Source organism: Dinoponera quadriceps, unplaced genomic scaffold (genome assembly GCF_001313825.1).
Source record: "Dinoponera quadriceps isolate SergipeBrazil2010 unplaced genomic scaffold, ASM131382v1 scaffold717, whole genome shotgun sequence".
NCBI classification, from domain to species: Eukaryota; Metazoa; Arthropoda; class Insecta; order Hymenoptera; family Formicidae; genus Dinoponera; species Dinoponera quadriceps.
This window is the reverse complement of record NW_014555639.1, coordinates 1,283,116-1,310,662: the sequence shown is the minus strand read 5'-3', so window position 1 is coordinate 1,310,662 and position 27,547 is coordinate 1,283,116. Positions and strand designations below refer to the sequence as shown.

The 27,547-nt window shown below is 40.5% G+C and overlaps 1 protein-coding gene across 1 annotated transcript; it reads left to right on the top strand.

Moving 5' to 3' along the window:
• The first annotated feature begins 308 nt into the window (after positions 1-308).
• On the top strand, positions 309-27,463 carry LOC106745075 (D(2) dopamine receptor). Its single transcript, XM_014620347.1, has 9 exons — positions 309-826; positions 2,385-2,819; positions 11,955-12,371; positions 13,018-13,309; positions 21,089-21,313; positions 23,551-23,890; positions 25,186-25,395; positions 26,272-26,568; positions 27,084-27,463. The coding sequence occupies exons 3-9, from the start codon at positions 12,060-12,062 to the stop codon at positions 27,322-27,324; spliced, it is 1,917 nt and encodes a 638-aa protein (XP_014475833.1). The 5' UTR covers positions 309-826; positions 2,385-2,819; positions 11,955-12,059; the 3' UTR covers positions 27,325-27,463.
• The last annotated feature ends 84 nt before the right edge of the window (positions 27,464-27,547 follow it).

Below are 27,547 nucleotides of genomic sequence, written 5' to 3'. Positions count from 1 at the left end.
AAGAGAAAGCCCGCGATAATGGACACAAGTGGGAAGGGGTGGGAGGGGGAGCGAACAGGGGGCACGGGCGAGAAGCGGAAACGAAAGAAAAATGAGGAAAAAACGGCCAGGGGCACCGAGGGAGGAGGGGGTTGGGGGAGGGAGAGGGTTGGCAGCAGAGGCAGAAAGGGAGATACAGGGTGGCGCGCGAGTTTTGACACGCGCCGCTACTCCATCTCGCTTCATCTTGCTCCTCCTCGTTCCGTCTCGTTTCATCTCACCACGCAGCCTCCGTGTTTCTTCTTCAGTATGATCCGCGCGGTCCGAGCGCGAGCACCGTGCATCATTGCATGCTGCAACGTCCCGATCGCGCGTCGTGCGCGCTCGATTCGTTGCGCGGGAGTGGACGATCGCGAAGCTGCTACGTGGTGTCGAAAACCTGATCCTGACGGGTTGACGGGAATCTCAAATGAATCCCGAATTGAGCCGAATGTATGAAAGGCTCTTCAATGAACACAGAAACGTCCGATCGCCGCGAGGGCCGGCACTCCGCCGATTTCTAAGCGACGGGCTCCGCAATAATTTCCCGGGATAACCACAAATACACCAAAGTCAGAGAAGTCGAAGAGGAACCGTCCCATATATTCTCATCCTCGTGTCGGAGTATTTGTTTCGCCGACGATGCGTCAATTCATTCATTCAGCCCCGTGAACTCTCACATTAGTCATCAGTAGTTTCGTCCGTGGAGTCGCGTCGCGTCGTAGTGTTTTATCACGTCGCGAATCACCGCGGGGCTACCTCGTGGGAAAGGTCGCATCGAGTGAAAAAACTTTTAATGAGCGCAGAGGTAATCGTTCGTCGTATATAAAGTCGTGCACAAAGGCAGATTTTCGGCAGATTTTTCGAGAACGCCGATGATCGTCCGAGCAATTTCCCGGACACTTGTTCGCAAAACGTACATGCGTGCAGAAACGTCAAATAAGAATCTACTCCCTCCTGTTAGATACATCGCCAACTTTTGTGTCCAATCGTTACATCTCGTTACTGATTCATCGGTTTGTTCAAATAGACCGCAGCTCTTCGAGCTTTCGTGCATTAAAAGTCGATGGATTCGCGCTACTTTGCGATTCAAATATCACGAGCCACTCGAGATTTAATAAAAGCCGACCGGGCCAATCCTTCTAGGATATCGAAGAGTCACGTAATGCCGCGAGATTCTATAGCAGAAATGCATGGATGTGCTCGGAAGGTGTTCTTTACGAACGCCTTCCGAGGGTGGCACGCGATCCTCCGAGACTTCAATCCGCAGCATTTCTTCGCAAGTTCCTCGCGTCGTTCTTCCCGTCAAATAGCAAAAATAAACTATTACAGAGATCTCGAAATTATACATTTCGGTGATAATATATTAGACTCGAATTCTCTTAACAAAATAATATATTTTTAAAAGATTTCCGACAATTAAATTGAAGATTTTCAGATTGAGATTTTTTCAGATTGAGATATTTTAGATTTAGATTTCTGTAATTGAATTAGCTGCCTTGTAATAAATCGAAAAATTCGTTTTGCAAAAGGTTCTGTACTACACGGTAAAAAATTTTGTGTTAAATTTAACACGTCACGGTTCACCCAAATTTTTGTGTTAATTTAATACAAGGTAAATATATTAAAAAGTAAACACAAATGTTATATGAAAAATTAACACAAAATTAATACGTTAATCGACACTGAAGTACAAAATATATTATTTCAATATTTACAAATGTTGAATATCGACATAATACAAAATGTTGAGATAATCAAAACCCAATATGTTAAATTGACACACAGTTTGTTAAAAATTTAACACAAAAATTTCCACAAGGGCCGATTTTAACAGAAATACAAAATGATTTTACTGTACAGGCAGTAGATATTTCTCTTAAAATAGATATTACTCCATTTTCTGCAGGAATCAGTGAAAACTGAAATTTTTTCCATAATAATGCTCATCGACATCGCGTGGATTCAAATATAGATTGATAATTTAAGAATTCAATTTAGCATATCGATTCATTGCTGCATAAAATGAAACGAAAATAAAGGTTACGGCTAGGATTGGCATTTTAATTTTTCGTATTGACGTTTATTCTCTAATTTTGACAATTACGTCCCCTTGAATTTTATACCGAGATCTGCTGTAATCCTCTCTTCTTGTGAGTATGATTGGAAACGAAGAAAAGACGGGGAAAGAAAGGAAATAACAATTATATTTGCGTCTTCCCAACTTTGTCGGACATTCTTGCCGTAGAGACGTGAAAGTAGTTATAACTCGAAGAGAAAGATTTTTCGGATCCACCGCCGGACGTGACCTTCTTTCGCCTCAAGGTTAATGGAGCACATTTTCAAAGTTTGACGGCCCATTTCAGAAACACCTTATATCGGGGGGGTACCGCCTGTCTGGCCCCTCGATGGCTTCTTCTACTTGGCACTTACGGCGAAGATTATACCATTCGAAATTTCCCCGAGAACCTTCACGACTGCCGAGAGGTAACTTCGCGAGTTTCACGCACCCTTTGTAAGCTCCCACGTCTATAAATCATATTTCGGCGAAGCCATAAAGCCTCGACGGTGGGGGGATGGGGGTGGATTGTGGACGAACAAATAAACATTTACTTCATCGCCGTCCGCGAGTATCCGAAGAATCGGAGAGAGAACAATTCCAGCACGATATGAAGTGGGAGTGAAGACTTCGCGAGGAAAGTAAGCGGTGCGTCTCGGCTGAGGTACAAACAATGTACAAATCGCATCGGCGACGTGAAAGCGTCGATGGCGTCGGGACGTCAACAGCAGAAATTGAAAAAGTAAGTACGATCGTGTAGAGTCGATCGACTTACGATATGTTTCCTTTCATGGCCGAATTGCACGATTCCATCCCCCTTTGTCTTCTTTCTCCGTAAGTTGAATGACGTGTGTTTACTTCATTTCATTACGATTTTTCACTAAATATTCACTAGATGAAAGAAATTAAACGTGTAAAATAACACTAAAATATAATGCGATGCGAGGTGACAATTGGTCATAATTATGTGAAAGATACAACCCACATATGGAGAACGTTTTGAGAAAAATGAGGATGGGAAAATTTAATACATGATTTTGAAAAATATAAATAGCACTGAGATTCTTCACAGGCTTTCAAGAAATCAAACATGGTCCATTTTCTTTTCTGTAAAAGTATTCATTGACAAGCTTAACCTTTAAAGAAATGGATAAAAAAAGACGCGACTAGTAAAAAAATGGCACAACTACACAGTAAGAAAACATTTTGAATTTGTGTTAAAATCGGTTCTTGTAAACATTTTTGTATTAAATCTTTAACATACCTGTGTTAATTTAATGTATTGTGTTTATGTCGATATTCAACATGTGTAAATGTTAAAATAACATATTTCATATCTCAGTATCGATTAACATATTAATTTTATGCTGATTTTTGACATAATATTGTGTCGCTTTTGAACATATTCACTTTTTGTTAAATTAACGCAACAATTTGAGTGGACCGTTTGGGACATGTGAAATGTGTTAGATTTAACACATTTTTTACCGTGTAGAAAATAAAAACTGTTCTTTTAACACTCCGATGTAGTCGGAAAATTACTCCAATAATCGAACGTATCTTTCAGATACTACCATATTCTAATTAAAGTTAAGTTGTTAGTTAATAGAACTATTAGTTAAATTATAATTTTACGAAAGTAACTACTTTCCATAATCAGAAAAATGCATTCATTTTCATCTCATGGATATTAAAAACAAGTTTAATCAATTGATATTTCAAATAGAATTTGATAGTAACTTTCCCCGATTGCGATCGTCGGAGTGTTAATCAAATTATGGTTTTGCATTTGCTTCTTGTGACCAGGATATATTTTTGAATATTCAAAAATAAAAAGTTAGCTTAATCAATTGAAGCAGAACTGATTGAAAAAGAAGAAATTAGAAAACTTACGTGAAACGATCGCAGTCTACAAGATATACATTACCGTCTTGAAGAGTAGATGCACCACGTCATAGCCGTAACAATATTGAAAAATAAAAGACGTTAAAAGTGGAAGATACATGGAGGGGCATGATTCAATTGCTTATTTGACTACAAACGCTTTCGAAGTTAGAAAGCACATATTACAGATATTGCAAGTGACTGAATGTTAATTAATTTTAGACGCCTAGAAGACTTGGATTTTTTTGTTTTTTTATACAGGAAAAGTATACCCATTGATAAAAGAATTTCAAAAATCATGATTCTGTCTTCCTTGAATAACTATATGGCCAATTATAAGTTGTTGCTGAAATTACTTCAACTGTTGTTTAGGACAAGGAATTTGTAAAACGGTAAAACGCTTTTGGAAGTACAAGCAACCTGTCAATCACATTAGCACACAGTATAGAAACTATATAATATAACTAATATAACTTATACCGTTATATAATATAACTATATAAAGATCGAGTTGACAAGAAAACATGTGATTCGGAAAAAAAAACTGCAAAACAACGACGAGGGTACGGAAATGTTCAGTGAACAACGTAACGTGATCATGACAGTTAAAAACATTCGAGGAAAATCGAAGGATTGGAATTTACAAGTATAAGAGGATTAAAATGCATCCTTTAAGAACATTTGCCGAGACTCGTTTTGTTCCACACTTACTATGGAAGCCGCGTTGTACGTTATTTGCATATATTATCCCTTTTATCGCGGAAGCACCCGATGAGATAAACTTTTTCTTCCACAGCGAGATCGCTCTTGACTAATAACGCCGATGACATGCACAGACACAAATACATACACACGCGTACAGTCTCTCGCGATAACTAGAATGAAATTGACACGTCTCCAGTTTACCAGACTAATAACTGCGGCCAGGGGGATGTTCGAAAGGGGTGTCATAACGATTCAATTTTGGTAACGTCTCTCGATTCTCATCCCGAAGCGTGATTCCGCGCGGCTGATCGTTTTTCAACAGGCGAGCGGATATAATCGCTCTTTAAAGGGCCGAGCAATTATTTATCAAACTACGGTCGCGCGACTTTTTCCCCCGAGCGATCCTCCCTCACGATTTCGATATATATTTGCCCCGCCTTTCCAAGCCTTCTTATTTTAACGGCACAGATATCTTTGGACTCGCAGCCAGCGGCTTTTGCACTGCTTGTTCACCAACCATGCTTTCTCGTCCAGTTTTAAACTTGTTTACCCGCCATGAAAGCTCACGACGACGCGGTTCATGCAATTTATGCCGTGTTGAGCATATGTCCTTTGATCGCAATTTCAGCGGGTTTCGTCGGTAATGAAAAAAAAAACCCGCTTAATGTTGCATAACTGTGCGATTGCAAAATGTGGGCCATTTGTTGAGAATTTCTAAGAAACGCAAAAAGAAGCACCTGGAGCCGCGGCGAAAGCCCGCCATGGCGTGAAATCCGAAGTTATTTCCCGAAAGTCTGTGTCGCGATGCGAGGATTCGCGCATTCGACGATTAAAATGGCTACTGTAATTGGTTGCGGTCAATTGAGCGTCGGTGAATTTTAAGCTCTTAAAAGAACGGTTGCTCTCAGAGGTGCTCTTCGCGCGACAACATTTCCACCGTCTCCGAGAAAATTCCCTGTAAAAAACATTCACGCTGTCTATACGTACCATCTCTTAAGAATTGAGGTAGAGAGAGAGGGAGAGAGAGAGGTGGAGAGAAAGGAACAGCCCTTGACGTTGAGGCGCCTTCGAAAAGAAATCTAATAACCGCTCCGTTCTCTCTCATCGCGCTGCAGAAAGTAGCCGCGGACATACTCGCGACAGTAAAACAATGAGTAACTATTATTGTTCTCGTAATTGAGTCTCGTGGAAAAAGTGGCGAATGAAAACGGCGAAAAGCTGCGTTTTATCGTATTCCCTCTCTGACGCATATCGCTCCGAGCCGTCGCTCGAGAACCTGGCTGCACACTCAATCGTGCGTAAATTTTTACAGCTTTGTTAAAAATGCAGACGACTCGCGCATGATCGGAATTTTCAACGCAGTTTAATATACAGAGAGAGAGAGAGAGAGAGAGAGAGAGGAAGGGAGGGAAAATCCCAGCCAAGAGAGGACAGCCGATGTTCACGCACATATTTACTCTTTATATTTCATAATTAATAAAAGGCTCGCACACTCACTCTCCACGCATCAAAGACATTCTTTGTCGAAGCGCATTTCGCAGCTACCTCGGCCAAAAATCGAGCCGTGCGATCGCGTTTAGAATTCGGGGACAAAATGACGATGGAACGATCAAAAATATCAGCGTATTGGTAATAATAATTCGATATATAACTCGAATAATAATTCAAGCGCATGAGAGAGAAAGAGAGAGAGAGAGAGAGAATCCGTCTCTCGCACGGACAGCGAGATACTTTCCTTTTTATCCCGCAGCAACCCTCGCTCGATCGACTGTAAGGGAAAAGAACAATAATGCAGCTCGGCGGCCTAATGACACGATACGCGCCATGTGATTACCCGATCGCAATTTTTGCAACGCAGAGCGCGTTTATGTTTGTTATCTACACGCGCATGAAAAAAACGGTCCACGTGTAATACAGTATTCAATTCGATGTAATCTACGGTGGCACAGTGTAACGTAATATTATGTCACAGAATACGATGGGATAAAGGAGACGATCCACCGCGATATACAATGTACGCGGTCTGTATCTCTGGTTTTAATGGACAAACTTCGAAAGCTCACGGAGACAACCGAAATTGAGAAGAACCGTCCCTGTGTGCGCCGGCTCTGTGTTAATTATACTTCGCGAAACGCTCTACGTATGTGACAAAACATGAAATAATAATGACTGGCCGATAACTGGGAGATGCAAATTAGTCGTCGCGTGTTCGCGAAATTGCCCTGCGAAAAAAAAGTGCCTTTGGTATATTCGTGGCTATAATTGCGTAGTAAAATAATTATAACCGGAAGGACTGGTTTTCATAGTGAATTTGCGCTGCCGTATTGTTATTATAACAACCTTCTACACACGGGGGAGGGAGAATTTTGTAGCAAAAATTGCTAAACAATTTTGTAACCGCGTGAAATATATCGACATTCCGCCTCTACTTGTAATTATTCCGTTTCACATATGCTATTTGTATTTCAGCCTACCTTTAAACAATTTACTGTGTTCTTTAACAAAATAAACTCCATTGACAGTCCTATTCCTGTGCTGCCAGAAAACACGGCAAGATAAAGAAAATTTATTATAAGAAATTATATTAAAAAAAAGAGAAAACTTGTAATTTTTACTCTCCCTGTGTACATATCGCTACAAGGGAGAAAAATAATGCTAGAGTCAAGGAATTATCTGTTTTTCAACTCCTTAAAGCGAAAATGACTGTAATTTTAATGAGGTCAACCATTTTTTTCTCTCGGTTAACTAAAGTATCTCGGTACGTCTACAACACAGTTGATTAAGACTGCATTGTACGATCGCTGTTCTGTTTTTTCCCCCACCTGGCTCGTCTTTGTAATTTCAAGAAAAGTTGTTGACCGACTGAAACCGAATATTACCGAGTAATCTTCTCATTACCGCAACGGAATACGGAGATTCCGCGCAGATCCTCTTAAAATCTGCCGCAGGACGGTCAGTTTCCTAGCCGAAATTTGCGAATAATCGCGATTTCAATTATCGCGCACAATATTTATTCATCCTCCTGATAATTCCATCAAAATACGCCGCGAGAGCCGATCCGTACCAATGGCGGTCAAATATAATGGCGCGATTTCCATTATCGTCGAAAAACATTTATCCCCGCGAATTTCGCTGAAAATTTCTCGCCAGCAAGCGCGAGCGTTTTTAGCTACATTTAATTCAACACAACCGATCGATCAATTGATCGAAATAAGACAATTTTATTTTCGCACTGTGTCGTGATATATTTTCATATTGAGTAACATATTCAACAAGATTCTGTATTTATACACTCTCTTCTAAATTTACTCCACCGACGCAACGTCTATTAATTTAAATCGCGTATTCCAGAGTTCTTAAGAGATAAATAATTGTTGCGCCATCCTACGCGGCGCTTTAATAGCCGACCTCTTCGGCAGAATGACGCGCGTTAATCGCGATTATTGAATGTTTCACGCTAATTTCCCCGGAGAGATAAAGAGCTGACCGACCGAGGAAAGGCCGATGGTAATGCAATTATTTCCACTTTTGACGCATAAAGAGCGGAAGATTATAATTGTAGGATTATTCGCACGCTTTTTTCCTATCGAGGATATCATCGAACCCCCCGTGTGTGTGTGTGTGCGCGCATGATTCTCGCTGAAAGAAAATTATTTATACGTGCAAGTTCACGGACGTTTACGACAAATAAGAAGTATCGCGCGATGAGCGCGTGCATGACATTAATATAACAAAAACAAAGCGATGTGGAGAATAAAATATGCACGGAGCGAAATGAAGAGCGAGGTGAACGAGAAACAAGCGAAAATAAAATGGACCGAAATTCGACGAGGTGAAAACACAAAGGAGCACAACAGTCGACCATTTTGTCCCCTCGTCTAAGAGCAATGCGTCGGTAAATTAATTGAACGTGAGTGAAAGTGTCTTAATTATCGCGATGTTTAAAATTAAATCAAGTGTAGCGGCGAGATGTTAAAGCAACAGGTCTCGGATGTCGCAGGCGATCTACCTAATAAAATGCCGGCCTTCTGCCTTCTCGTGTAAACGGCTTACGAGGAAAGCTCAAGGCATTGGCGATATTGCGCTGAGATCGATGGCAACGTCGCACCGATAAAGGGATCGCGCGATTAATGAGTTCCGTGCGCAGAGCCGGCTAATCGAATTGCACCTACATAAGTGACGGCACTTAAAAATCACGCTCCAGCGAGCGAGGCAACTCCTTTTTTTTTTCTTCGCTTGTAGCTAAGTGACACGTGCTTAGCATACTTCAGCCCCGGCATCCTTCGACGGGTTTTTTATACCTTCAAACGTCTTGGTCTCTTCTCTCGAAGCGCTTTGGGGATTTCTGAGTTGGACGGAGGTCCCGATAAAGGTTCAAGTGAGAAAACGGCGATCTTATAAAGTTGTTCTTGTAAAATGTCTCTCTTTAAATCCAATAATGATGCATTATATCAGCAGGATATATTTATCACGCGTTATATTGATCATAAAATGTGATCGGCGTGAATTTTTCATGAAAATTTAACATTCAAATTCGATAAATATAATGACTATGTACATCGAATAGAGTCTTAGATAAATGATTGTAAATATATTGGTAACTTATCAGGGTTAATTAACGACATATTAACAACGTATTAACGAAAAGAGGTGAATTACACCTTCTCCACGGCTAGGACGGGCTGATTAATGTTTATTTCCCAGCTGATGACCGGCGGCAGAAACACGCTGTCATTGGCCTTAGAGGCGTCAGTGGTCATCGCATGAAGCCGCGTCACTTTCCACGCGGGACTGCTAATAAATTACATCCGTATCTCGCTCCCATCGGTGAATCTCGAGCGAGTTAACTCGTCGCTTTGGTGCGAGCGCGCACTGCCGTGCGCCAGTGCGATGCACTTCGGCCCTGCACTCGTCGATGCACTTTCGGCGCCGATCAACCCACTCAGGGCGCTGCACTTCAGATTATCGCGAGACCGAAAAGCGCGGAATGCCTGCGAATGAAATTTTGGGGACGACGCGCGATTTTTCGAATGAAAAACCAGCCGCGAAAAGGTGTCCGGCCACGATGCGACGATTTCGATCGATATTCCCGACACCTCCTCTCCGGAGATGCACGGAGTTTCCGAATAAAAATCCGTCACTCGGTTAAGCGCGCGTGCCGGATGCCCGTGAATTATTTAAAGGTTCGTCGAATCGCCGATAACTTCCTCGGCTTGTAAGAAATGAGCCGTTTCGCAGACGCGACTGCTGCTGGAAAAGCAGCAGAGCGTGATGGGGAACGATGGTAAATACTTCGATTTAACATGTTACCGTTTAATTGCCGTTAATAAAACAAGTACAGCTAAAAATCCGACCAACTTTTGCGAGGACTTGGTGATCATAATAAGAGAATGGATTCGATTAATTATATTCGTTATACCGCGTTATCATGTTTTGTTCTGAAATCTTTATGTATCAAAATATATAATTACTAGATATATTAATAACTATGCTTAAATATTTATACGAGTTTTTATATTTCATTCGGGCTATACTCGTAAGAATTTGTATAAATGTTTTATAAATATTTATGATTTACGACGAGTAAGGCCGTGAAGTGATGTGTAAACTCAACACATATTTCCCAAGTTCACACACGAGAGAGAGAGAGAGAGAGAGAGAGAGCGTTTATTTTTACATGCGCGATATCGCAAAGTTCCTCGAATATAAATAGGCCAAGATGCACTCTCTCTCGCGAGCAATATTCAGCCGCACTTTAATGTGCCCACATCAACCTTATTATTCATGCCGCCCGTTAATGTCTCGTTATCAACTTTCTGCGTAAACCGCGTAAGCCTAGAAACTGTTCCTCCTCCGCTTCTGCGCGAAAATCGTTTCCGGTTTCGCTCGTAAAATCCCACGATAACCGTTTCTAATTACTAATTGTAAAATGCGAGTGCGGCGGACGAAACCCATTTTCCTTATCATCCTTATTAATATTATACCATGAAATAATTGATAACTCAACATAAACGTGTATAAATCCACGAATTCTCGTATCGCTTAATCATTAATTAAGGTTCATGTTACTAATTTTTATTAAACAATTTTAATTAAAAAATTTTTAATTTATACTATTAAAAGTTCAGAAAAGAGCCTTGAAAGAACAAAGAGCGAGATAATGTAACACATTAATCTTCCGCCGCGAATTTAGATTTCGGTTCGCGATTTGTAAGGGATTTTAACGGATTTTCTCCGATAACGCGGCGGCGTTCTGAAACATAATTGACAGGCGAGAGTTGGCCAGAGTTGGCCAGAGCTGGCTGGAGCAGCAATTTGTTCGGGGATCGGTATTGTCACGAGGTGGAGAACAGACTGTCGATATCCAGCATACGTCAGTTAATCCGACCGGTAGTCCCGGTAAATAAATAGCGGTCCGCCAGGATATGGAGGGAACGAACGGAACTTTTGCAGCCTTCTCTCGAAAATCCGTTCCCGGCGAGAGAAGATCGCGCGTCCGATCTTCCGTTTATCGATGTCCTCGAAAGTCTACGCGCCGACATCTCGTCCTTTGTTTGCCGCGAAGAGGAGGGAGCGTGCGCGCTTTGTTCGTAAGATCCCCGCCCGCAATCAGCGCGCAAACAGCGCGCGCCTGGTTACGTCGTTATCGCTGAATTTCTGACGATAAAGGAACAGACGGCGAAGTCACCCTCCGATCTCTGATAATTAAAAAGGGTCGGCGGAATGAGACGCAGGATGCGACAAATGTCCTGAAAACATTAATTTAAGCCGATTTGGGAAACTACAGGCTGAGATTTTTGGTGGAAGTTTCGAGATTCCAGCCTTCCTTTGAGTCCTGCGATATATTCACACAGTTTAACCCATTTTACCTTCACACGAGCGATTGACAGAAAAGTTTCCGACATCCTGTATACAGAATGTTAATAAGTTTGCGTCTACAATTTATATAATGCCATTCCTTACTAATTAAAATTAATTATAAATCAAATTGAAAAATCGTGAACTATTTTTTTCTATTATTCGTAACGAAGGAAATATTATTAAACAAAATTCAGTCAACCACACAATATTTGTCATGGACAACGCGATAATCTGGTTTGCAAACGAATGTCTATTTAAAATTCCCAGATTTTCAATAAAATTCCCCGAGAATCCCCCGAAATAAACAAATTTTCTGAGAATTCCAGGGTTTTCCAGATAGTAGATATCCTAATCTGACGTTTTTAAATTTCAAATATTAGAAGTATGTAAAAAATTTGCGAGACTGAGAACCCGATGTTCCCCTCAGGTTGTCTTCAGGAGCACCTCGGGTCGACACAAGGACCTCACTCGAGCGTGCTATCGATCGTAACTAGGAGGTTCTAATTCCAAGAGGACCCCTCCGAGGCTCGTCATGCTGGTCCCGGAAGGTAACCTGACATCCTGGGGCAGCAACTGGACGACAATGTTGCACCAGGTATCCTGCAATGACACGCTTCTGGGCTGCGCTGAGAAGTGCGACGTCAGTCCCAGCGGATTTGACCACCTTTGTGTGGTCGACAAGGGAACCTTCGCCCCTTCGATGACTCTCTTTTGCACGCCTTGCGATTACGCGACTTGCAATGTCAACGTGTCATTGCTCCTCAACGGCCTCGAGAGCATCGAGGGTATCTTCCTATCCAGGATACCGACAAGGGATTGTAATGCCACGTCGTTCGCCGAACAAGTGAGTTTACTCGACGAACGGTGAGACGTTGAAGTATAGAAGTTCAAAGAAGCCCGGAATCGGAAGTTTAACTCGCCGAGATATGAGAATAAAGTTCCTGAGGCGTACGAGTGTTACTGAAGCTTCGAATACTCGGACAGTGAAAAATTAAGAAAATTCCGAGAAAGAGAGAGAGAGAAAGAGAGAGAGAGAGAGAGGGGGGAGAGAAAGAGAGGAATCAAATAAAGAAACGTTAACATTCTGAAAATTCAATTTTTCGTAACTTTTAACTTCTCAAAAATACGCGAAGATCTAGAAATATATTCTTTCAAGTTTAACTAATAGATATAACACATCAAATATTCCAAAAATGAAAGTATCAAAATTTCGGACAGTCGGCGCTCGAAGATTTGGGCGCCTCGATTTTAACGGCCACGTCTCTCGACATTTCTTAACGTTAACGATATCAAAGCGACAAGGGGTTGTCAATATCTCGAAAGCCTCAGAGGTCATCCCAGGGCGTGATTTAAGGAATCTTTATCCCACGAGGCGATATATTTCAAGCGGGGGATGACACCTAAAAATTGTTGCCTTCTGTTTCGACGTTTGTCGGAGGTTCCAGCCATTCGTCTCAAGTAACGCCTACAAATATCCGGCCGTTTCGCAGATTTTAGAATGTACCCCGGCCGGCGGCATCGCGGAGGATCTGGCCATGTCCTGCTCGCACCGATCAAGGATCGACGGCGCGGGCACCAAGGCTCGTCGGTTCGATTGGAGCTTCCTGTTCGTGGCGGTGTTCATAGCCGCCGGTGGACTGGGAAATATATTGGTTTGTCTTGCGGTAGTGTTAGACAGGAGGCTCCATAACGTGACGAACTACTTCTTGCTGTCACTGGCAGTAGCCGACCTCCTCGTGAGCCTCTTCGTCATGCCGCTGGGTGCCATACAAGGATTTCTAGGTGAGTTCGAGTCCTCTCCAAACTGTACTAACTTAACATTTCGAGCCGTTCCGAGAGAATCTGGCGCAATTATACAAAACGAGTCGCTGCCTCAGCGCGTAAAATAATTTCCCCGTTTTCGCTATTACGAGGAGAGTGCGTCTTGGGGAAAATTAGAAAAAGATATATCTAAATTTAAAAGCAGCTCTTTCCTACATTTTGTAAGAAGTCGGAAAACACGCCGATTTTTTTTTTTACAAGCTATGTGATTCTTTTGAACATAAATCTTTCCTGTCATCCCGCGTATAAAATAACCGAGATGAACGTCGAAGAGTGAATAATGCAATAATGCGGAAGCAAGAAATTTAAGAACCGAAACTCACAAAATCCAGAGAATCAATGGACCGATGCTGCTTCGAACGTCGAACGACTCGAATATTCCTCCGTTCTTATATTTCAACACGGCAAATAGGAACGGAAGGTTAAATAGAACGAGACGAAATGGCGAAAGGCGGGAATTTCGTCGCGGAAAAATCGCGACCTCTTGGCGAGTAGAGACGAATAATGGGCGCTCGGATAGAACGGTGCGTTTTGGGTGGCGTACGCGGAGCGGAATTTAGGTCCTGCGTGGCGACACGCGCGATCGGATTACGCTCGTAATGTAATCTGCGGGATTAAGATGCCGTGGAACAAGCGGAACAAACATAGAAACAGGAGATGATTCCCGTGGAAGGTCGTCAAGTCCGTTTGCGCGCCTTTTCCGGTCGCGCGCTGGTTACTGCGAAATTTCGCATTCATAGAAGTCACTTCTGGCGTTTAAATCACGCTCTAACTTGCGACAGAATATGTCACGATGAAATATGAGATGTCCCGTGAAGCGTCCACTTTTCGGTTAGGTCGCTTTAGTACTTTTGCCCGCGAGATGACCAGCGAAATCGATTTATGTTGAGGGAAAAACACGCACGGAAAAGAAGATTGCTTGAATTAACGGGACATGACGTAACCAAGCGCATTTTGGCGAAAAGAAACAGAATGTTTGCGTCTTATGAATCAAATTTAGTTCTCATACACTGAAAAAAAGTCATATCGTTCAAGTAATATTTACTTGATCCAAGCAAAATGGTTGCTTCAATACTCCTTGGCAATATTGAGACCGAAAGTAGAAAAAATATAATTAATTTTATACAATATAATATTTCTTTTGTGTAAGTAGATATTTACTTGTATGTGTTAAAATATTTGCGGTAAGTCATCAAACATTTGCATTAAAGTCATAATATTGGAAATATCAGAATTTACTTTTAAAAAAATATTTACTGAACAGAAAAATTTAAATTTAAATTTTCCAAAAATCAAGAGGCTTTCTGATGTTTAGAATTTCTCCTATATTCTAAGGTCTTCAGTTTTGTGTTTGCCTCATGATATATTTGTATATAAGCGAGATACATTGTGTATATTTATATATAAGCGAGATACTGATTATCACCAACAGTTGTCCACAAGAGTGATAACTGGCGTTTTATTCTGCGCTGGGAGAGATCCAATCAGGATATCCGTTTGGTAAGATAACTGTTTTAGTTTTCTCTTATCGGGGGTTTCTATACGCTTATGACTTTAATATATCAAAGGCAACGAACATTTTTACTCCTAAAGCCGATTCAAATTAATTTTTTGAATCATCAACGGTGAAAAGATGTCTCTCGTCTTATATAATTGGATATGATTTGTAATTCGACCTAATAATTTTAGTTTGTACTCTTTTATTTTACGTTTTTGGTTTTGCACTTAAGTTTTCCATATGCGCTGAAAAGGACCCAAATCGGCATCGAAATTTTCGCAATAAATATAATCTATATAATTTTCAAACGTTGCCTAATTAAAAATTTTATCTAAAAAACACCTACGACGCGGCTCTTACTTGCCTTTCTTTGTTCATTGATATCTTGAGAGACATTACAATAATTTGTATTTATTTATTTAAATTTAAAACCACTCAATTTCTTCAATGAAAAAGAAATATTACATATAATTCTAAATATACCCTTAAATATTTTTGAAACCATTTTACGCTTGCATTCAATTCATTTACAAATGAAAGCATTACTGCGTTCAAGTATTTGCTACAAACTATAAAGTACATTTAAATTCGTAAAAATATTACTTGATTTAAGAAGCTGAAAAACAGGTAATTATATTTACTTTATTCTAGCACTTTTTGCTACGTAATCATGCCTATCACATTAACTCAGCCAATCTTTTTTCCTCTGCACAGTCTATTTGAAAAAAAAAGAAAAAAAAGAAAAATGAGAAAGCGTCCGTCGCAACTCCGGAGCATCGGATCTTCCTCAACGAAAGAGTCATTACAGAATGCGCCGTTGCGTAATGTGCAATTTTCATCGGATCGACTTTTCCGCGTTGTCTCGGGGATAACGCGGGTGCGTTGGTGATTCGCCCTGTTTATCAGTTGAAAAGTCCGAGGGCGCATTCGGGGCGGATTTCGAGACGGAATTGCATGATGGATAAGCGTCATCGAAGATGACAGTAATCGTAGGCCGTCAACGAGCTGACGTAGATTGGACACTCGAAAGTACTTAATGGCGATACGGCCTGCTTCGTTGCTCGCCGGTAATTTCAGTCGAAACGCGAATTAATTAACGCCATGATCACGGCGGCATCCTGTAATCGGATCACGGGCGCCGAGAATTATTAGACGAAATACCGCCGCAACGGCGGGTCCTTGTTCATTAACCCTTAAAACACGTAAGCTGTTCCCCGTCACACACGCACCGGCGGCGCCGTCGCAGTTTAATTTATGCGAGAGACAAACAGAGATTGTTCGTCGCGCAATAATTAAAATTTCAACGCGCGGTAAAGTCAGCGTCGATTCTCTAAACGTTCTATTTGCCGCTCCCGCGACTCGTCGTCCGAACGGTTAATTGCAATTCGTGTATTTGCCGTTGCGTACACAGCGACTTTTCGCCCGCTGAAGCCTCGTAATATCAGAGTTCAAGCTTGCGGAAAAAGCGAACGTTCCTCCCTCGTGGAATTCTTCCGGATAACTGACAACTTTCGGACACATTACAAATTTCGATTTGAAAGTTCGGGAATACGAAAAGTTCCGGAGGGCGGATATATTTATATATTTATTATCCCGGATTTTAATGTGGAATTATAACATCTCGGATCTCGTCGTAAAGAGTTCGAACTTTCAAGCATTTAAATTATAATGACGTTAAAATTAACAATCCGGTGGGAGAAAATTTGAAAAAATTGCAACGCGTCCGCCGAGTGGTCTCCCCCTGCCTCTCCCCGATCCGATGTATATGACCGGAGAATATTTTATAAATGTCAAAGCTCGTCGAATTTCACTAACTACGCGATCGGAAAATCTCGGAACGGTGAAATGCGAGCGCTTCGCGCTCCAAGAAACACCGGTAATCGTCGATGCAAAAGATGACTCGCGCGGCGAACGCCCGGCTTTTCGGGGAGAGCGCGCTAAAGATTTAATGGGATCAAACGACGTTGTTGACGTGCCGGATTTTGAGTTTTCAGTACCTGATGCGCACCCGCCTAGGCATTACTCCTTCCAGGTCGTGGAGCACGAGCTGTCTCTCTCGCGAGATAAACGAGCCGCGACGATGACTCCGCTAATGCCCGGCGTGTCGTCGGCGTGTTCCACGTGAAGGATGAAGCGCGCGCGCGCGCGGGCACATGATGCGCGAAAACCCCGCGGATAGAGTCACTCTCGTCGGAAGCGAAAGGGCCGAGGACGAGTCGACCGATCGCTTATAAATCTGAAAGCAAGCAGCGCTACTTCGTCGCAGTGAACGAACGTTGCTCTAAGCTACTTCAATAAACGCATAATTAAACGCGATTTTACTTGATTTTTGTTCGTTACGTTCATCACTCGACGAATTTCCATTCCTTCCACTTCGATTAATCCTCACGAAAAAGATAATGCTTTTCTAAACTACTCGTGCCGATCGATATCCAATAAATGAATAATTAAACGCAAACATATTTTATATTTTATTTGCCATGATATTAATAAATTTGATGCCGCACCCTTTCGCTGTGATTGATCCTTGCGAAAGAATGGTGTCCTTCCAAGTTACTCGTTCCTATCGGCATCCAATAAAAGAATAATTAAACGCACATTTATTTTATATATTTTCTTTGTCTTGACGTTAATAAATTGTGCGGCACTTTTTTTCTGTAATTAATCGTTGCGAAATAATAGAGTCGTTCTAAAACTCTACTCGTTCCGGTCGAGAGATCTAACAAATCAATAATTAAACGCAATTTTATTTTACACTTGATTTGTCTTGATATTACTATATTATTGATGTCGCATCCTTTTGCTGTAATTAATCGTTACAGCAAATAGTACCGTTCTAAGTTCCCACCGAGAGATCCAACAGATGAATGATTAAACGCAATTTTATTTTCTTCACTCTACGATATTACTGAATTATTCCCATCACATCTTTCTACTTTAATTAATCGTCGCAAGAAAGATAATCAGTATCAATATATCATCGGGCGCGACGAGCTGAATCATCCGAGAACAGAGACTCGCGTTTCCCGGATCGTTCCTTACACTCGTTAAGCGCCGTGGTTCATTTCCGACGTTTGTTTTTGTATTTTCGCGAATGTGTGCCGTGTCGCGGGTGCATTAAAGGTGTATCGCGAGCACGGTCGCGATGCGCAACAACACGTGCGTACACCCCTTGTTAGGAAGGTGTGCATCGCCGCGCGCGAAACCTTTGTGGCCGAAAATTGGCAAATTCGCAGCCTGAGAACAATGCGAATATTTCGTATTCAGTATTCGCGCCTTCACGCGCGAACTACCGGCCTTCCTCTTTGCTCGATTCTTTTCCAGCGTATCTCTGAATGCGCTCTTTGACAGAATTCCTCAAAGTTTCCTGACGATATCAACTCGCTTGCCGAGTTCTTCATTAAAACAAGAGATGGAATACGTCACCGCGGAATTAATAATAATAATAATAATATTAATAATAATAGTAGTCGGAGAGAGATTCTTTAGTTTGTTTAAACGGGACAAGAGTTTTGGTATCTGGGACACCTTGTGAAAATTTCAACGTTCGGGACGCGAGTACATTTTTAATTTTCATTCAAATTCTGCGCGCTCCCTGTTTTTATTTCTCAAGCTTCCATTTCGATTTCATACAAATCTCGCGCGCGTTTAATTTCTTTTTTTCCTGCCAATCTTGTTTTAAATTTGCATTCTCTCCCTCTCACGAATTGTATTCTTAATTCAGTCTACCATTTTGTCCATGCATTTCTCTCGTATGTACTTAGGCCTTTATTGCGACGTGTCTGCTCATCAGGCCGTGCTTTAATCTGTTACTAATGAAATTCCTCGCTACGAAGTCTCCGAGTTAATAATGCGGCTATGCAAATTTTTCGGGTTACTATGCGTCTTCAGAAATTCTGCGTCTCTCGCCTCAGTTCTCTTAACGAGTACAGCGCTCTATATTTAAATGAAAGATAAAAAAAAACGAAAAAGGAAGGATAGAAAAGAATAAGGACTGCTGCGTGTAAGATGTGGCCGATATCAATTTGTTGCATTATATTCCTCGCAATTTCGCGAACCGTTATCGACCGTAATGAATATCGCCCTGGATACGTTTCTCTGATGTCAAACATGTCAGAGAATTCTTCGAGCTTCTGCAAATCTTTGAGGCAGCGAAAATAAATCAGCGGCTCGCGGAAACTCGTGCGCGCAGAGTGACGGTTTGTGTAAACGCATTTCCGACAGTGACGTCGTTTGATGTGGACATGGATGTTGAGTGCGTCGTATGTTCGCGCGCTTCCGGACGCATCCGAATTGCGCGTTCATCTGCGCTACAACCACGCTTATTCTTAGGTATTCGTATATCGCGGTATTCATATATCGGAAATAATCGCCGATCATCCCCCAATCTCCACTCGTGGTCGTAATTAATTACAGACTTCTGCTCGTAGATCGTTACCGAGTTATTCGCATTTCTCTCCGATTCTTGAGCGATTTATCGCCCTTTATAATTCGTTCTTTAAACAGCAATTTGCGAAATGGAGATTCGTGAGATACGAGCTCGAGAGGAATTTATGGACGCAAATTTACGATTAATTATTGCCGTAAACGAGACGTGAAAATAATCGAAGATTATATCCGATTACACGAACATCAGTCTGAATTCACTTTCCCATTATCGACTTCCTAAAGAGAGGGCATCACTAAAAACGCCTGACGAAAGCCAACGCGAAAAATTCCAAAGCAATACCCTGGTCAGCCGAATCCTCTCTCGTCGTATCCTGGTGAAAGAACAGTCGGCAAAAAATCACGGGATGTGCTATTAATTAATCCTTTCTTCTCGAGTTTTCTCACGTGAAATATTCCACGAGAGAGAGAGAGAGAGAGAGAGAGAGAATTTATATACAACTCAAATTACTCGATCATGCAACTTCAAGTGAAATAGATCATCGCACGTTTGAATACGAAATAAAGTATTTGACTGTAATTACTATCCCTATTATCGGGATAAAATTACAACTTCTATCCCGTAATTAAAAATTCCATTCCATAATTATAATTATATTACAATTATATTTACAATTCTTGGCGCGAAAAAATGTTGCCTCAAACTGGAAAGCTCGTTTTTAAATCGTCCAACTGTATTTTTTTTAACTGTTAATTATACGTTATATGTTATATAAAATTGTGAAGAAAGACAAAAATGGAACACGCGCGCGCATGGGACCATATTCCTTCCTATCGAACATAAATTAATTTCAGAATGAACCGTTCGATTTTGATATCTGAATAAATTGAACGATTACTAAGAATAAGCGTTAACACGTTAACTGCCATATTGATTTCTGTTGATTACACGAAAGCTTAATTGATGATTGAATTACAAAAGACATGGTAAACAAATGTAATTTGAGACATCGTAAACATCTTTCACCTCGTTTCATTGGTCCACTGTTAGCCGTGCAACCGATTTTTTCAATGCAATTAATTGTATTTCAATGATGAAATAAGGCTTTTGAATTATGTGTAGTCGTGTAATCACAAATCAATAAGAGCTGACGCGGATCATAAATTGCAAATAATTTAATAAATCACTTCTAAATTTATCGCAGAAGCAATAACACAAGATAATGTAAAAACTGTAATATTAACATTTAACATAACATAATTATTAATATAATATAATATTTAAAGATTAACACATAATATACAAGGTCGTCCACTCAAATCGAGCAAATCGAGCAAATATTTCACTTGTTTTTGATGAAAAATCTGTCTAAAGAAAAGTTACACCGTTCGAAGGGACAATTATGATGACAAAAGTTTTTTTTAAGTAATTTTTTTCAGAAATTTGAAAGCCAAAATAATTTTTTAAATAGAATTACATGTTTTTCTTTACGCGAATATATATATATATATATTCTCAAATATATTCTCAAACATAAAAATATAAAAAATAAAAAATATTCAACACGAGTCCCAACCAATATTATATATTAAATATTATACGTCAAAGCGCGAAAAAAGATGATTCCTTTACGAGTTTTTAAACATTATCTAAAATTGGTTGATATCCTTTTGCTATAATGTCAAAGCAGTATATCATAAATCATGTTAATAATCATTTAGCATAAATTCGTCGAGTTCTTTTACGTTGCACCAACCATTGCCTTCTTCACAATATTGTCACAAATCAACTACCTTAAGAAAGCACGTTTTATTTCGTATGCGCACTTGATGCGAGCGTTTCGACGAGTTTTCAGGGTATTGGCCGCTCGGCGTGGTGTGGTGCAATGTATACGTGACATGCGACGTGCTCGCGTGTTCCGCGAGCATAATGCACATGTGCTTCATCTCCCTGGGCCGTTACCTGGGGATCCGCAATCCGCTCAGGACACGACACACATCTACGAAACGAGTGGTGGGCTTCAAGATCGCCGCGGTCTGGCTACTGGCCATGCTGGTCTCCAGCTCCATCACGGTGTTAGGTAAATTACCTGTATAGCTCTTTCCACGGGAAAGCTTTCGGTTACCGATACCAACCGGCACGTATCTCATAAAGCGGCCGGATGCAGGCGCAATGAGAGACTATAAATAGGCGAAGAGAGAGACAGAGAGCGCGTGGGAAACAACCCCCGAAGAGGTGCGTTCGAGAATACATTATACGACCGTAGAATAGGACGGGCAAGAAATTATCATTCCCGTGGGGGTTGGCAAGCATGGGAAGAAGGGAAAATTAGCTGCAGCGAGTATTTAGATAATTGCGTAGCGCGCGTCCGATGGTTCATAATTAACCCTAGAAACCCAGATTATATACATGTAACGGGAAAGCCACACCTGGTATGGTATGCCCGAGTCAAATTTACCTTTTCGTAATTTTTGTAAAACTTAATATTTCTCGTGTGTATTTTTTTATTCGATGCAGTAAGTCTTCGACGATACAATTATGACATGAACAAACTGTTAATATCAATAATGAAAAAAGTTATAAGCGATAAAGTAAACACATGTTTTGAGGAAGACTAATTTTGCTTTAAAAATTCGTATTCTTCGATATATTATGATAAAAGTATGTTTCACAACTGTTCCCGAAAGAAGTTTTGAAATTTAAGAAAAATATGACATTACTGTGTTTCTTAAAAAATATAATTATGTGAGAATATAACAATGAAGAAACTTTGTAGTTCACGGATTACTTCTCTTTATCGAAAAATGCGTTTATTTATATATTTTCTTCTTTTTTTCAATAAAAAATATATATACGTATATATAGACGTAAAAGTGAAATATAGAAATATATATAAAAGGTTTTAATATGAATTTGTGATAATTACTTCTCAGAACAAATTCGGCAAATTTTCGCCGTGTGCTCTGCTCATAAAGCTGTTATATTTTAAATATTTATAACTGGTTCTTCTATTCGATGAAGTGTGACCATATTTTACATATCTGTTTAATTTAATTTAATATAAATATCCAACTGTGTCAATACCAATCTATCAATGGGCCACACAGCAAAACATATAAATATTACTGTACGATTCTCGTATTTATTCTCGTACAAAAATACGAAAGATACAAAATCTTTGCCAAGTGTGCCATGTCCTAAAAAGGAATTTTCTCTCTGTTTATTAATATTTATTAGCATTGATTGATATTTGTTGTCTAATTTTAATGCACTTTATTTATTTATATCAAAATATATTTTCCCGCTGGTTGTTAATATTCACTATCACTGATATTTGATATCTAATTTTAACGGAACATTCATCAGTTATTTAAATTTAACTTTTTAATTTAATTTTAATTTTTAATTCAAAATTTCATTTTAACAATACTCAATTTCACTGCCTCTGACGAGTGTTTCAACGTTAATTCGCGATTTTGCCAAGGAACGAGAATTCATTGCAAATTTTCCGGACGAACGTCCCTACGCCGAATATTCCGATTCTGTCGATGAACCGATAAAGGATCTCACGTTTTTACGGGCAGCTACGCGCAGTACGCCGTTCCGTCGCGAGATAAAGGTGAAAAAAGTCGGCTTAAAGATCGGCGCCAACGATGTTCTATCGGCATTATGTTCATTTATCATGGGGCGATTAGCTCCTCGACAGCTGCCCTAATCGATAATCACGAGCAGCCTCAGCCTCGTCTTTTCTCCGTCTCTCCGCGATGTAAATAGAATGGAAATTCTAATTAGCCAAGTTATACAAATCCCGCGTAATTTAAACAACTTTATCCCTACTACCTGGGGCCGCAAGTAAATCGACTGTGCGAAGTATCGCGCTCCAGTTCGACGCGAAACTCGGCGCTTTATATAGATTATCGAAAATAATTCGCTCTTGGCGCTTCCTTACGTCGTCGTTAATCGGCGAAACGAGCCTCGGGGAATCTAACTTCGATTCTCCCTGCATTTCGTGTAATTTTTGTCGAAACAAAATCCAAACGAGAATATTTTTCCTATAAGAAGATATTTTCCGAGATTTGGAATAAGGTGTTCCTGTTTAAAAGTACCAGGAACGAAGCAAGACATTCTATGAGAGTTTCCAGGTACGAAACGAGGTTTAAGATAAAGACTCGACCTCGACGGGGGTTGTTAGACCTCATAGGCACCCTGCGGTTGCGCTTGATGGCCGATCGAGAGCTCTAATCGGCTCGATGAGAGATCGATGGCTAATCAACGAAGAGACTAATCAAAGCGTGACGAGGACTCGGCTTGTTTCAGGTATAATCAACCCATCGAACATCACACCGCGGCCGGGAGTGTGCGTCATTAACAACCGGGCATTCTTCGTGTTCGGCTCCTTGATCGCATTTTACATACCCATGATCGTCATGGTGGCGACTTACGTGCTGACGGTGCAACTGCTTCGCAAAAAAGCGCGTTTCGCGGCCGAGCATCCGGAAGGCGATCAGTTCCGCAGACTGGGGGGTAGGTACGCGTCCGCGAAAACATCGTCTACGGCGTCCTCGTCGTCCACGACTACGACCACAACCACCGTCATGAGGTCGTCCACCTCATTGACCAGGCAGGTCCACGCTTCCGGTTGCAACGCGGACGAGAGGTGAGCAACTTTTTGCGACCGCGGGGGATTCGGCTGTCAGAATGCCGGAGAACGCGCGGTTAAGCTGCGATATTATTTATCGCTCGACTCGAGCATACAATACGCGGGGTATCTCGAAATATGTACGATAAAACCCGCAACGGGATGATTCTGCAAATATGCAAAAATGAGGAATTGCATAATAAATTCTTTTCGTAGAAACGTAGAAAGATTTGTTTTCGGAAAGATTTCGGACCGTATTCCGAATTTTCTTTTATTGATAAAAGTGTCTCTAAAAATGGCTTAGTATAGTATTCTGTAATGACAATAATTTATTTTTCAAGCATTTAAGCAATAAGTCCCGGCCAAATAATTACTGACATACTAAAATACTGCCAGTATTAGTATCCGCAAATATCTTAGTAATGCTCAATATTAAATAATCTTTGTCAAGTTATTTTGTAAGTTACAATAACGTCTAATTGACGTTACTAATGACGTTTCTGCTCTGTAATTTAGGACCGTTAAAAACACATCATTTTTAAGTTAACTTTAACGAGAAATGACGTAAGATTCGACGTAAATCATAACGTCTGTTTACTACCTCGGTATTTAATCACTCAAATTGATAATATTGCTATTTCTCAAAATCTAAACATAGTATGTTTTTATGAATCTTTTTATTGTGAACTTTAATATTAAATAACCATCTACCTCAGTCACCACCACGCAAGAAAAGACCAAATTTTCTCATTCAGTATAATGTATAATTTATTCGGACGCGCTCACGAGACTCGAAAAGCTGAAAATTACGAAGGCGACGTTCACTCGCGATATAAATATATCGGATATCCGGTCGTCTTTCAAATTCCCGCTTTTATCGCGCGGTTTTATGCAAGGACGACGCGCATGCAATGTCCCTGATATCAGAACGCGATGACGACGTCACAGTCTATGCATCTTAAATCAAGCGTCGCGACGCAACGGCCAGTCCGGAGGTCGCGCGAATTAATGCGATCTAAACTTTCATCATCAACGCGTCAATTTTTTAACAGGAAAACTCGAGACATTCCGCGCACGACCGCGACAATATTGCGTCGCATTACAACTGGCGCGAAACGAGAAATCAAAACAAAATGTAAACACTCTCCCCGGAGGTCCTCCGGGACCTTTCTCTTGTTTTTTATACGGCGTCCTTCGGCTCTGTGGATCCGCATAAATACCATCGCGAAATAATCAGCGACGTCGTGCACCGTTGCTGACAATAGCAACGGAATTTCTCCGCGGATTTAGGCGCCGGATTTCGTTTATTACAGCGGCGACAGATGTGTCGGCGTGAGAAAGGTCCTACCGCAGTTAAAGTTCGCGGTGAACGGCGCCGGAAGTCCCGCCGCAGGATCTCAGCTCAAGTCGAAAGTGGATCAGGCGACCCAAACGCCGGAGAACATCGCGCGCGAAACAAGGAATTTCACCTTGCGGGCGCTGAAACTGCAATTGAACGTCACGCCGACAACCCTGAATCTCAGGTAACGTTTCCTCGCCACGATTCATACATTGAAAAAAGAATTTGGTAATAATAACCAAGATTTGGTTAAATAGCTTCAATTAAATTGTTTGGTTACCATGCAACCAATCGTTTAATATCATATACTGTATTGTAATATCATATATTATATACAGTATATGGTGCTAAATGTTGTTGCAGTAATCAAACAGTTTAATTAAAACTATTTAACCAGATCTTGGTACTAATTGTTACCAAACCTTTCTTTAATATCTTCTAAATTATATATATAAAAATAAGACTTTAATAAAAAAAACTATTATAGTATTAAAGATTAATAAATGCAGATATTATACGCAAATTTCAGGATTACTAATTATTTTACATTGAAAATTCAGCGTAAAGATCATAACTTATAGTAATACTTAAAATATATATACATAAAAACATATTTAAACACTTGCAAGTACCTTACCTCTTTCTATTATTTGTACATCTTTATTAAATCAACTAATGCATAAATATAGCGTTAATGAGAAAAATAAAAAATATTTTCGTATTTGTAATATTGTTTACCTCAATTATATATATTTACCCGAACTTGATTTCAAATCAACATTTATTATTTAAGTAATGAAATAAACGTATATAGAAACGTAATTTTGCTTGAAAAATAAAATTGATGAAAAAATCAATTGATAAGTAGCCCCCTTGATGCACCACTGGAAATATGGAACTAATAGACATCCTTAATATTAACGTAAAGTTTTTCCGGAAAAATCGTCCGATTAAGTTCGCGGTATTACTACGAAAGTAAACTTCTCTTTTTTCTTCTTTCTGGAGTGTCTTATCTAAGATTAATTAGAATTACAATCCTGTGAGATTAATGTTCTTTCAGATTCCTGGCGGGGCGAACGAGAAAGAGATCCTTGGCCGCGAACGCGGTTGCAACCGAACAGAAGGCTAGCAAGGTTCTCGGACTGGTGTTTTTCACATTCGTATTATGTTGGGCGCCGTTTTTCTTGCTTAACATCTTTTTCGCCGCGTGTCCCACGTGTTCTGTGCCAGGACACGTGGTGGATACATTCCTCTGGCTGGGTTATGTGTCCTCGACAATCAACCCAATCATCTATACCATCTTCAACAAAACCTTCCGAGCCGCGTTTATCCGTTTATTAAAGTGCAAATGTTCGAGGTAATCCTTATTTTTCCTTTTCTCTTCATATGCAGAATGTACCCGATGCGCGGTATTAATCGATAAGTTTTAATTTTACGAAACCTTAATTGTACGAAGACTTAATTTTACGAATTTAAAGAAGAAATCGATAGTTTTAACCTTCCGACTTTCCTAGCAAGCTGAATTTCGCAAAAGTGCTTAAGCTGGGCAAAAAATGGGTTTTCAAAAGTTAGCAGTGTCATGAAAATTTTGTATCTAGGGGTTTTAAGGTCACTGTTTATGAATACGAAGTCAAAATTTTTCACATTTAGGACGATAGACTCAATGTAGCGACTAAAATCATAACTTTGAACTTCTACTCTATCACTCTTGACTTGAGGAAAATGTCATGAAAAAATTAATCGTTCGATTCTCTCAAACTAGAGATTCAAACGTCAACCCTTTGTAAAATTTTATCAACGAACGCGACGTGCGTTTTCCGTGCTTCGCAAACGACGAAAATTAACGCAATAAAACCGTGATCATTCATTCAGGTCCGCGAGGCTTCCGAGGTATCGGTCGGTCACGGAGAGCGGAAGGGGCGCGATGGGCCTGTGCACGTCAGGTGCACTTCCGCTGGCCATCAGTTTCCAGGGAACACCTTTACTAACTCCGTCGTCGAACCCAACGCCGACGCCGGCCTCAAGCAGTTCTTTCGTCGCGATGATGCATCGCACAACGGACTCGTTGTATCGAGATACCTTCCTGATTCATGAAAGCGAGCAAGGCAATTAATTTCCTTCGTCACGATGAGCCAACGGATCGACAAGATCCGCACAGAATAATTCCGTTAAGTACTTGTCAATTTTTTAAAGCCGCGTAATGAGTAAATGTAGAAGACGAGCATAGGGATCAAATTCATGTACGAAGCGAAATAAAGTACTATCACTTTACTGTTTTGACATGAGTCTTCCTTATTACCCCGTAGAAATACAATCTGAGTGACACCTAACATACA